The sequence below is a fragment of the Centroberyx affinis genome, unplaced genomic scaffold, assembly GCF_046629955.1.
Source record: "Centroberyx affinis isolate AG114_WGS23_722 - 3 ecotype Tasmania unplaced genomic scaffold, CSIRO-AGI_Caff_v1 ptg003198l_1, whole genome shotgun sequence".
Classification (NCBI taxonomy): domain Eukaryota; kingdom Metazoa; phylum Chordata; class Actinopteri; order Beryciformes; family Berycidae; genus Centroberyx; species Centroberyx affinis.
In genome coordinates, this window is record NW_027281239.1 from 1 (window position 1) to 12,190 (window position 12,190).

A 12,190-nucleotide genomic window follows, 5' to 3' on the forward strand; every position below is an offset into this window, starting at 1 on the left:
TATTAGAGGAAATACGGTAATAAAAGACAAACAGCCTGAAGCCAGAAGAGGCTGCAGGTTCTGGATGAAATGAAGATCGTCATTATTTTCCAACACAGTGTGATCGCATGCAACATCATGATCTGACTGCACTTATGGCATCTGTTGGCTAATTTCAACAACAGCAGGTTGAAATTTTAAATGCAAAATAAAATGTTTCAATATTGCCAATATGACAATATTCTCTGAATTTTAAAGAAAAACCCTCCCTAAAACACTTTAACTCTCTTAAAATCAGCTCATCCAGTAGTTAGTTGTGTTTCTCTTCCTGGTGGAGAACCGGCCAATCACAGACGAGGTGACATCACCTCCAGATGTCTCCAGCAGCTCCAGTGGAGTTTGATATGAGAAAATGTTTCAGGATGTAAAACCTCAGCGGTAAACGTCAGGTTTTGGTGTCAGTCCCTCAGAACCAAAGAGCGAGGGCTTCTTTCTAGAGCCGCCATTTTGCACCGAGAGACGTTCAACAATCATACAGGGAGAGATCCATCGGAGAAGAGGAGAGAGACCAGTTTCTCCACCCACAGGAGCAGGAGAGAGACCAGAATGCACTGCAGCAGAGAGACAGGCTGGGAGACTCTCAGTTTTCTCGACTGGCTACAACAGCTAGGCTCTCCCAGCTACATGTCAAAACTGGAGTGAAGTTAGCTTGATATTGGATATTCAGTGGATTTTCATTTTCAATAGCTTGTAAAGCAAACTAATTTATGAATATATTCTCTCTCTCTCTCTCTCTCTCTCATGTATGAATGAGATGTATGGGTTCCCTGTATGTATAGGAACTAAACCAATTAAGAGCATAACTTCATATGAACCGTTTGATTCCAAAATGAAACCTCCACCATTTGAGAAATTAATGAAATCTACTCAAACAATAATAATAGTAATAATAATAATAATAATCTATATTTGTCCAGCACTTTTCAAAACACGCTTCCAAATCACTTTATAAAGAGAAACAGGAACGGGGTAAATGAGGTTCAGATTAGAAAAACTCTTCATCCCCTGCTGATTCAACCATTCAGATCAGATGAGGTAATACTGAGGTAATGCCATGACACACACACACACACACACACACACACACACACACACACACACACACACACACACACACACACACACACACACGGCTGACCTCTTGGGGATGTGCTGGCCTCCCCAGGTGATGCAGATGGAGTATTTTCCGGGGGTGTTGGGGTGATACTCGTATGAACACACTCCGTCCTGACAGGCTGTCTGCTTCACCGGCTCCTCCACACCCTCTGACACACACACACACACACACACACACACACACACACAGGACAGATACAGAAGGAATCAGTACCTAAAATCTCAGTTAAGCTCAGGGTTGGGTTCTGTCAGCCGGTTCCATTTAAGAACCGGTTCCAAGTTGGTAAAACACCCGGACTCGTTAAGCTCCGAGTCCGACGAGTCTAAACAAATCTTTTTTTCTCCTCTGTCTTCTACAACTGATGATGTAATACGAGTTCATCTAACTGCCAGTTTGTTGACTGACTGACTGACAGCAGATCACCTCAGACGGCCAGATGCAATATTTGTGGAAAGGTCTCCATGACGACACGCTTAAAGCTCCATATTCTACTGTTAGAGAGTAGAAGTAGAGTAGAGTTTTATTTTGTGTCTTTCTGTCCAGTCAAAGCTGTGTGTGTGGTGTCATGAACCAAAAACACTCTCAATCCATTTCTCCACGTTCATGTTCCAGCATCTCTCTGAGCCTTACCAAGAACAGGCCGTTTCTGTCGCCGTGTCTTTAAGGCTCATTAATATTAACGACCCCTCTGTTCCGATTGGCTAACCGTTTCCAGAGTGAAACGTGAGACGCCGCGGCCCGGCAGCTACAGGTAGGGAAAACTCTCCGGTAATAAACAATGACAACCGCTCAACCGCTTTGAAAAAAACACTTTGTTAGTCTATTATTTCTTACAAAAATGATAATGAGCGAACCTTTGTGACATCACAAAGTTACGGAAGTCCAAACGGCTCGTTTAGAGGCTCGCTGCACTAATATGGATTGTGTGGATTTAGTTTTGATACTTTCACCATGTTTAGATAGACCATCCAACTCCTTTATCATCACAGAAGGGAAGCCTGGTTTACATGATATGGACCTTTAAACATTTATCTACAGCATCAACTCAGAGTAAAAGTGCTCAACCTGCCTTCAGTCAGTTCAACACAGAGCTACACAGCTGAGGCAGACAGTTATTTAGCTGACGTTGGCTAAATGATAAAGTAGAATTAATATTATTTCCATTTACTTAACATTGCTGAAAGCTATTTTGTTACTGCATTAAAAACAATACCTACTTTTTAACTAAGAAATTCTCTGAGTAGCACACTAGCTAACGTAGCTAGTAGCAGCTAGCGTTAGCATGTTCACATTAACATCAGTGTGTTTGCTGGCTAGTTAGCTAGCTAACAGTTTGTTCAGGTTAACTGAGCTGACTCTTCTCAAGCTCCAACTCTTCATGTTTTGGAGTAGAGACTAGGGCTAAAGACAAGACAGTTTACTGTGTCACAGTAACCTACATTTGGAAACAAATCCACCTTATCACACTATTCACTTTTACTGAGAACGTTACTGAATGGATCTACAGCCACACCACAACAAGCTGACTCAGCTGCTCTCTGCTGACAGCTGCTTCATACACATTTACACTTTATTCACTAACACACAGTTCTACAGTGTTCCTCCATCATGGAGTTGAATTTCAATTTCTACTCACTGGGTCCTTTGACAAGAACCTTCAGCTCTCCGCTGCCGGCCGTCCTGGTGTCCACCCTGAAGTCTCCCACCTGTCTCACCCTCATCCCCGTCGGCTGGAGACCTCGACCTGTCGCCCTGCACGCCCCCGGCACACAGGCTGAGAGAGAGAGAGAGAGAGAGAGAGAGAGAGAGAGAGAGAGAGAGAGAGAGACCGGGGGGGGGGGGGGGGGGGGGGGGGGGGGAGAGAGAGACAGGGAGGGGCAGAGGAAGAGAGGGAGGGTGTCGATGGAAGGAAGAAGCCAGGCATTGATGGAAGGACAAAGAAGGAGGATGGAATGAAGGAAGGAGCCAGAGGAATAAAGGGAGGGTAGAGGGTAGGAGGGATGAGGGAAGGAAGGAAGGAAGGAAGGAAATAAAAATTAATTTCAATTAAGACGATAACGACAAGGAATCAACCAGTTCTTTTCTATACAGAAAATCAATTAATGGGTCAGTGTGTGTGTGTGTGTGTGTGTGTGTGTGTGTGTGCTGCGGTGTATTTGTTGAGGCTGGGAAAAGTTGCCTCAAGGAGAAGGAATTTGGTGTTTTACAAGACAGAGGTGTGTGTGTGTGTGTGTGTGTGTGTGTGTGTGTGTGTGTGTGTGTGTGTGTGTGTGTGTGTGTTTTTGAAGCTGCCAGTTAACAGCCCTTAATGCTTCTGAGTTCAAGTAGCTGTGAGACTCACAACAGTCTAACACACACACACACACACACACACACAGAGAGAAATGTCAAAACCTAGACTCACATACACTGGTATAGAATCTCTGACGTGACAAACCCAGTGTGTGTGTGTGTGTGTGTGTGTGTGTGTGTGTGTGTGTGTGTGTGTGTGTGTGTTCAGGAGTGTTTTGTGGTTGTGAACGGGCATCTTGACTACTTTTTAGTGTTACACCGGTCATAAGTTTGGACACGCCACAGAACAGAATAACAGTAAAGACTCAAAACTATGAAATAACACAAACAGAATTATGCAGCGACCAAAAAGTGTTAAACAAATCAAAACTATCTTATATTTTAGATTCTTTGTCTTGATGGAAAGACAAAGGCTTTGGAAAGAAATTCATACATAGGATCAACTTCACTATTTATATTTTGTCTAAGAAGCTAATTTCAAGCATTTAGATCAAAATAGCTTTAAGAGAATGAGGAACACAGAACATTCAGTCAGGTGGGTCTATATGGGCAGAAATATGAGTCACTAGAAACTGAAATTGGATTATTTATATTTGAATTTGAATTGCTCAACTTGAATAATTGCATTAAAAAAGTGAATTTGAATCATATAATTTGAATTTGTATTGTTTAACTTGAATAATTGCATTGAAAAACTGAATCTGAATAGCGTAATTTGAAATTGAATTTATTAGTTTGAAGCTGAATTCCAATAAACTTGAAACTGAATGTAATATTATGAAATTGAATTCATTTGCTCTGAAACTGTTCAGTTCTCACAATTTAAATTCAGTTCTCGCAATTCAAATTCAGTTCTCGAAATTCAAATTCAGTTCTCGAAATTTAAATTCAGTTCTCACAATTCAAATTCAGTTCTCGCAATTCAAATTCAGTTCTCGTAATTCAAATTCAGTTCTATAAATTCAAATTCAGTTCTATAAATTCAAATTCAGTTCTTGCAATTCAAATTCAGTTCTCACAATTCAAATTCAGTTCTCACAATTCAAATTCAGTTCTCGCAATTCAAATTCAGTTCTCGTAATTCAAATTCAGTTCTATAAATTCAAATTCAGTTCTATAAATTCAAATTCAGTTCTTGCAATTCAAATTCAGTTCTCACAATTCAAATTCAGTTCTCACAATTCAAATTCAGTTCTCGCAATTCAAATTCAGTTCTCGCAATTCAAATTCACTTTACTGAGACACACATCCTGGTCGTTGAGGAAGAGCAATCGAGTGCAGATTCACAGAACTCCTTTCCACGTTTTCGGCCCGAAAATCCCAGCTCCCTCCATTTCATTATTTTCAATTTTGACACATATTTTCTGCCCATAGATCCAGACTGTGGACTGGTGGAGTGTGTGTATCACTGTTGGACGATCATTTTACACCCAGAACTCACCGGGGCCCACGTCCACGGCGAAGGGGCTCCTGGGGACCGCCACGCCGCCGAAGCTGAGGCTGACGGCGTGCGGGCCGGCCTGCGTGGGCCGGTAGGTGCAGCGGAACACGCCGTCGCCCCGGTCCTCCATCATCACCTCCACGCTGTTCTGCCGGCCCTGAGGGTCCCGCAGCATCGCCGTCACATCGCCCACGCCCGCTCCTGCAGACCACAGAGGGGAAACTTTATTCACACGGGCCAGGAAGACAGAGGGGGAACCAGGAGACAGAGGGGGAAACTTTATTCACACAGGCCAGGAAGACAGAGGGGGAACCAGGAGACAGAGGGGGAATCTTTATTCACACAGGCCAGGGAGACAGAGGGGAAACTTTATTCACACGGGCCAGGAAGACAGAGGGGGGAAACTTTATTCACACAGGCCAGGAGACAGAGGGGGAACCAGGAGACAGAGGGGAAACTTTATTCACACAGGCCAGGAAGACAGAGGGGGAACCAGGAGACAGAGGGGAAACTTTATTCACACAGGCCAGGAGACAGAGGGGGAACCAGGAGACAGAGGGGAAACTTTATTCACACAGGCCAGGAAGACAGAGGGGGAAACTTTATTCACACAGGCCAGGAAGACAGAGGGGGAAACTTTATTCACACAGGCCAGGAGACAGAGGGGAAACTTTATTTGTACAGTTGAAGAGACACAAGGGGGGAAAACTTTATAAAGTCAAGGAGACATGAGGGGAGAAACCATCATCATCATCATCATCATCATCATCATCATCATCATCATCATCATCATCATCATCATCATCATCAGTCCACCCACCTGCGGTGTAGATGTCGAAGTATGTGGGCTTGTTGGCGATGTTCCCCACAGGCTCGATGCCCGGGCCTTTGGCTGTGACCTTGGAGGCGTCGCCCAGCGCCTTGTCCACGTTCACCTCAAACGGGCTCTTGGGAATCTGCTGGCCTGCAAACAACACCGTCACCTAGGAAACAACAACAACAACAACAACAACAGTTAGCCAGAGTCATATGTATCATCTGCTGTCTATGTGTGCAGTTCCATGCACAGTCCAGCTTGTTGTGGTGTGGCTGTGGATCCGTTCAGTAACGTTATCAGTAAAAGTGAATAGTGTGATAAGGTGGATTTGTTGGAGTCATTCCTAGTTCCCAGGGTCCTATGTTCCCAGGGTCCTATGTTCCCAGGGTCCTATGTTCCCCAGCTCTATGTAGCACATAATGGGAACCTGAAAAAGATGTTCCCCAGCTCTGTATTCGCTTAATATGGTTAGTTAGGGTTAGGGTTAAACATAGGACCCTGGGAACATAGGATCCTGGGAACATAGGACCCTGGGAACATAGGACCCTGGGAACATAGGACCTTGGGAACATAGGACCTTGGGAACTTAGGACCCTGGGAACATAGGACCTTGGGAACATAGGACCTTGGGAACTTAGGACCCTGGGAACATAGGACCTTGGGAACATAGGACCTTGGGAACTTAGGACCCTGGGAACATAGGACCCTGGGAACACAGGACCCTGGGAACATAGGACCTTGGGAACATAGGACCTTGGGAACTTAGGACCCTGGGAACATAGGACCCTAGGAACATAGGACCTTGGGAACTTAGGACCCTGGGAACATAGGACCTTGGGAACATAGGATCCTGGTAACATAGGACCCTGGGAACATAGGACCTTGGGAACATAGGACCTTGGGAACATAGGATCCTGGTAACATAGGACCCTGAGAACATAGGACCTTGGGAACATAGATACGGTCCCGATTTGTTTCCAAATGTAGGTTACTGTGACACAGTAAACTGTCTTGTCTTTAGCCCTAGTCTCTACTCCAAAACATGAAGAGTTGGAGCTTGAGAAGAGTCAGCTCAGTTAACCTGAACAAACTGTTAGCTAGCTAACTAGCCAGCAAACACACTGATGTTAATGTCAACATGCTAACGCTAGCTGCTACTAGCTACGTTAGCTAGTGTGCTAATCAGATGTGTTAACAACAAGACAGTGATGGTTAGCTGATCAGATGCTATGGTTAGCTAGCTAACCTGGAAGAACTGTAAGCAGTGAAGCTCTCACCTTGTGAGGTCCCACCACCTGGGGGACGTAGGTGACGCTGTACGTCTTCTTCCCCTCGTTAGGCACCGCCTTCACCTGAGCACACACATACACACACACACACACACACACACACACACACACACACAGAGTCATCATTTAGCCTCTACTTCCAGTCACTTTCAGGGTTTCATGAGGGCCGGAGGTGTGACAATGCAGGACTGCTGTTCATGGATAGATAGATAGATAGATAGACTGAAAGATAGATAGATAGATAGATAGATAGATAGATAGATAGATAGACTGAAAGATAGATAGATAGATAGATAGATAGATACTTTATTGTCCACTTTTGTGGAAATTTCCCTTTAGCTTCATCATGGTTGTAGTAAAAAATACAAAAACTAAAATACAAACTTTATCATTTAATTTGATAAGAAATCAATGATATTACAGCTATTCAGACACAGAACAGATCTGAACATTAAGACCACTTCCTCTTCTCTCCTTTCTTTTTCGAGGAGGAGGAAGAGGAGGAAGAGGAGCTGTGTACCTCCTCTCTGGTGCCGTCTGGTTGGTCCAGGTAGACGGTCACCTGACCCTGACCTGCACTGAACGTGTCCACTGTGAAGACAGCAGGACGCAACACTCTGTTCCCTGAGGGCTCGATACCTACACAGAGAGGGGGGGGGGGGGGGGGGGAGAGGAGAGAGAGACAGGGAGACAGAGAGACAGAGAGACAAAGAGAGAGAGGAGAGAGAGACAAAGAGAGAGAGGAGAGAGAGGAGAGAGAGACAGAGACAGAGAAAGGGAGGAGACAAGAGAGAGAGAGACTGGGTTATTGTGCTGAATAGTTTATGATAAACTTGCAACTATGAAAATTAATTTTGATGGATCACAGCCATTTAGGGTTCGGGCTTCTGAATACAATGTCCTCACAGGTATTGCACCAAAAGGAATGTGTGTGTGTGTGTGTGTGTGTGTGTGTGTGTGTGTGAACTGCCCTGCTGCCTCTGCAGCCATTTCCAGGTATTTCCTGCTGTCAGGGTTTCATTAGAGTTAGGGAACACACTGTGTGTGTGTGTGTGTGTGTGTGTGTGTGTGTGTGTGTGTGTGTGTCCAGTCTATTGTTCAGAGTAACAGCTGGTCACTTCCTCTCATTGTCCAGCAGACCAGTGTCTCCAGTGTCTCCACAGGGACTGAGAGGTTAAAGCATGAAAACACAGCAGCAGCTACTGAAGGGAGAAAAAATGTCTATATGTAAAAACAAAATAATATAATATAATAATATATATAATAATAAATATATTAGAAAATAAAAATATTACTAACAATACAGATCTAATATACAGATTTGATCTAATTTAATCTAATCTGATCTAATCAATCTAATCTAATCTAATCAAATCAATCTAATCATTCTAATCTGATCAATCTAATGTAATCTGATTTAATCTAATTTGATCAATCTAATCTGATCTAATATAATCTAATCTGATCAATCTAATGTAATCTGATTTTATCTGATCAATCTAATGTAATCTGATTTTATCTGATCTAATCTGATCAATCTAATCTATTCTGATCAATCTAATCTCATTTGACCTAATCTAATCTGATTACTCAATCTTATCTAATCTGATCTGATCAATCTAATCTAATCTGATCAATCTGATTTGAACTGATCTGATCTGATGTATTGAAGGGATTCATACTGCAGAGAGAAAAACTGTCAACGTTTTAGTCGATGTTTTGTTTTCATGATGTACTTCATGTTTTACATTGTTCACCCTACTTCCTCCATTCTTGTGTGTGTGTGTGTGTGTGTGTGTGTGTGTGTGTGTGTGTGTGTGTGTGTGTGTGTGTGTGTGTGCACCTGGTCCGTATGCGCGGGCCTTCTTGGGGTTGAGTTTGGGTTTGAGTGGAGCTCCAGGTTTCAGTTTGGCTTTAGGGAACTGAGACAGGTAGGTCATCACTGACTGCTCATCTGCACTGGGATCTATGATCTCCTCTGGAGCAATCACCTGAGAGAGAGACAGACAGGTGGAGAGAGAGACAGGTGGAGAGAGAGACAGACAGGGGGAGAGACAGACAGGGGGAGAGAGAGACAGGTGGAGAGAGAGACAGACAGGGGGAGAGACAGACAGGGGGAGAGAGAGACAGGTGGAGGGAGGGACATGTGGAGAGAGAGACAGACAGGGGGAGAGAGAGACAGGTGGAGGGAGGGACAGGTGGAGAGAGAGACAGACAGGGGGAGAGAGAGACAGGTGGAGAGGCAGACAGGTGGAGAGAGAGACAGGTGGAGGGACAGACAGGTGGAGAGAGAGACAGACAGGGGGAGAGAGAGACAGGCAGAGGTTGGAAGTGATTTAAAAACTATAATAAAAATATACAGTATATGAGATCCAGACAGAAAGCAAACAGCATGATGTGTGAGGGAAAACAATATAGAGAACAACGGGTGGTGACATCATCACCCGGCACCAAAGACCAGCCAATAGCAGACGGTCATTTCAGCAGCACGGTTCAGTGTGTGTGTGTGTGTGTGTGTGTGTGTGTGTGTGTGTGTGTGTGTGTGTGTGTGTGGTTCAGACCTGTGGGATCCCCAGCCAGTCGTCTGCCAGCTGCATGGCTTCAGTGGCGTTGTCGACCGGTTTCACCGTGTCCCAGGTCTCCCAGTCCGGACACAGACCTACAGACGGCAACAGACACGACGACAGACAACAACAACAACAACAACACCGTCAACAACATGGAGAACAACAGGCGGTCTGCTTGGTGTTTGTTTAACTCATCTGTGATATCGATTTCAACCAAAACACACCGAGATTTGTTAATGACAATAATAACACGAGAATGATTAACAAGATATTTCTCAGCGCCTCACACACATGCATATATTGTACATACACAACAAACACACACACACACACACACACATACACACACACACACACACGCACACACTCCTTCCATTTCTTAAATAATTTAACCAGCTATCTTAAAGGGAAACTCCCCTCTGATCCTCTTCCCTCTGTGTGTTGAAACTGACTTTTTGTTGAACCCACTTTCCCTCCAGCTGCCTCGTCTGCTTCTACTGCAGTTACTGATTTACTACATTTCCCAGAATGCCTTTCAACAACCTCCAGAGAAGGGGTGAGAACTTGTTGCATTCAATTAAAGGTGAACAGGCATATAAAGATAGTTAGCTAGTAGCTACTTAGTGAACTTTGGGGCGTGTCTATGACTGAGGCCACGCCCCCTCAGTCAAACCTCCAGCCTGTCTCTCTGCTGCATTGCATTCTGGTCTCTCTCCTGCTCCTGTGGGTGGAGAAACTGGTCTCTCTCCTCTTCTACGATGGATCTCTCCCTGTATGATTGTTGAACGTCTCTCGGTGCAAAATGGCGGCTCTAGAAAGAAGCCCTCGCTCTTTGGTTCTGAGGGACTGACACCAAAACCTGACGTTTACTGCTGAGGTTTTACATCCTGAAACATTTTCTCATATCAAACTCCACTGGAGCTGCTGGAAACATCTGGAGGTGACGTCACCTCGTCTGTGATTGGCCGGTTATCCACCAGGAAGAGAAACAGGGAGTTTTCCTTTAAGTTACAGCAGATTATTAATAAGAGTAAGATGCAAACAATAAAGGTCAGGAAATTACACCATCACAGAAAACTAACAACACACACTCTCCCTCCCAGTCTGGACACCCACCCACACACCCACACACACACACACAAACCCCCCTCACCCGGGGCACAGCTGTCCACCAGTGCTCCCAGTGCCTTCCCGTCCCTCCAGTCCTGTCTGAAGTTGTTGATCGGCAGGTCGGGGACTTTGTTTTGGATCCAGCCCAGCAGACGCTGCTTGGGTGTCTTCTTCTCTGCCTGAACCAGTGGTGGAAGAAGTACTCAGATCTTTTACTTCAGTAAAAGTAGAAATACCACAGTATAAAAATACTCTGTTACAAGTAAAAGTCCTGCATTCAAAATGTTACTTAAGTAAAAGTACAAATGTATTAGCATCAAAATGTACTTAAAGCAACAAAAGTAAAAGTACTCATTATGCAGAATGGCCCATTTCAGAATAATACAGTATATATTATATTATTGAATAATAATTATTGATGCATTAATGTGTAAGCATCACTTTAATGTTGCAGCTGGAAAAGGTGGGGCTGATTTCCACTACTTTATATACTGCTAATAATCTTTTCCTCTTCTTTCTGTGTTTTTTTTTATCATATTTTGTCACCTCATATCTATGTTTTTCCCCTGTGTGACTGAACTAACAGTAGAAACAGAAACAGTGAAGTCAGGACAGGGAAGTGAAGCCGCACCTCGTCTTCGTCCTCATCCTCCCACACCGGCATGGAGATGGAGTAGTGCAGGATCAGAGTCCACACCAGACCCAGGATCAGCTTCAGGTTCCCGTCCACGATGGCTTTAGAGTCTGCAGGGGAGACAGAGCAGATCCCAGGTCAGATTCAGGCTCCGGGTCTTTACCTCTGATCCCTGCTGCGCTGCTTGTTCTGCAGTTTCCTTCTGGGATTCACACTGGAACACTGCTGACACTGCTGATTGGTTCACTGATTAGTTTATTAAAGTGTCACACACACACACACACACACACACACACACACACGTTAGGTTGGTTGTGTGTAGATGTTTACCCAGAGCTCTGACCACAACTGTTTCACAGAACAGAGCTATCCAGGTTAGGCACTGGGCCGACATCTCATATCGCAATATTTTCCACGATATCAAATATTATAATAATAATTGCTATTATTATTAATTTGCAGCCTTGAAATTTGATGTAATTTAGAAGAAATAAAATAACAAAAGAAATCGGCAAACAGTGATAATATCACATATCGCAATATTTTGATATTTTTATATATTATGAAATTTTGGATATGGCCCAAGACTTCATTATTTTTTTTTTTTACCTTTATTTAACCAGATAAGTCAACTGAGAACCAATTCTCATTTACAATGACGCCCTGGCCAAGAGGCAGAGACAGAAGGCAAGTCGGTACAAGACATGAACACATGAACACATGAATACAGCAAGTACATGACAACATTAGTCAGATTTAAGACATCACAATATATACAATATCTACAACAACAAAAGTCTATGTACTATGGACCAGAAGAAGCAAATTCAAAAGAAAGAAAGAAAGTTCAAGTTTTCAAGTTCAAGTTTATTTATATAGCACAT

General features: G+C 43.8%; 1 protein-coding gene across 1 annotated transcript; it reads right to left on the reverse strand.

Annotated features, from left to right (window-relative positions):
• Positions 1-1,177: 1,177 nt before the first annotated feature.
• On the reverse strand, positions 1,178-11,700 carry LOC139660027 (filamin-B-like; the record flags this gene model as incomplete). The annotated part of the gene is made up of 11 exons (XM_071538062.1): positions 11,637-11,700; positions 11,304-11,416; positions 10,716-10,851; positions 9,557-9,654; positions 8,839-8,986; positions 7,516-7,634; positions 6,984-7,058; positions 5,710-5,872; positions 4,890-5,090; positions 2,793-2,930; positions 1,178-1,304 (listed from the first exon to the last, which is right to left on the reverse strand). Coding segments are annotated over exons 1-11 (1,382 nt in total), but the record flags the coding sequence as incomplete, so codon positions are not given.
• Positions 11,701-12,190: the final 490 nt, after the last annotated feature.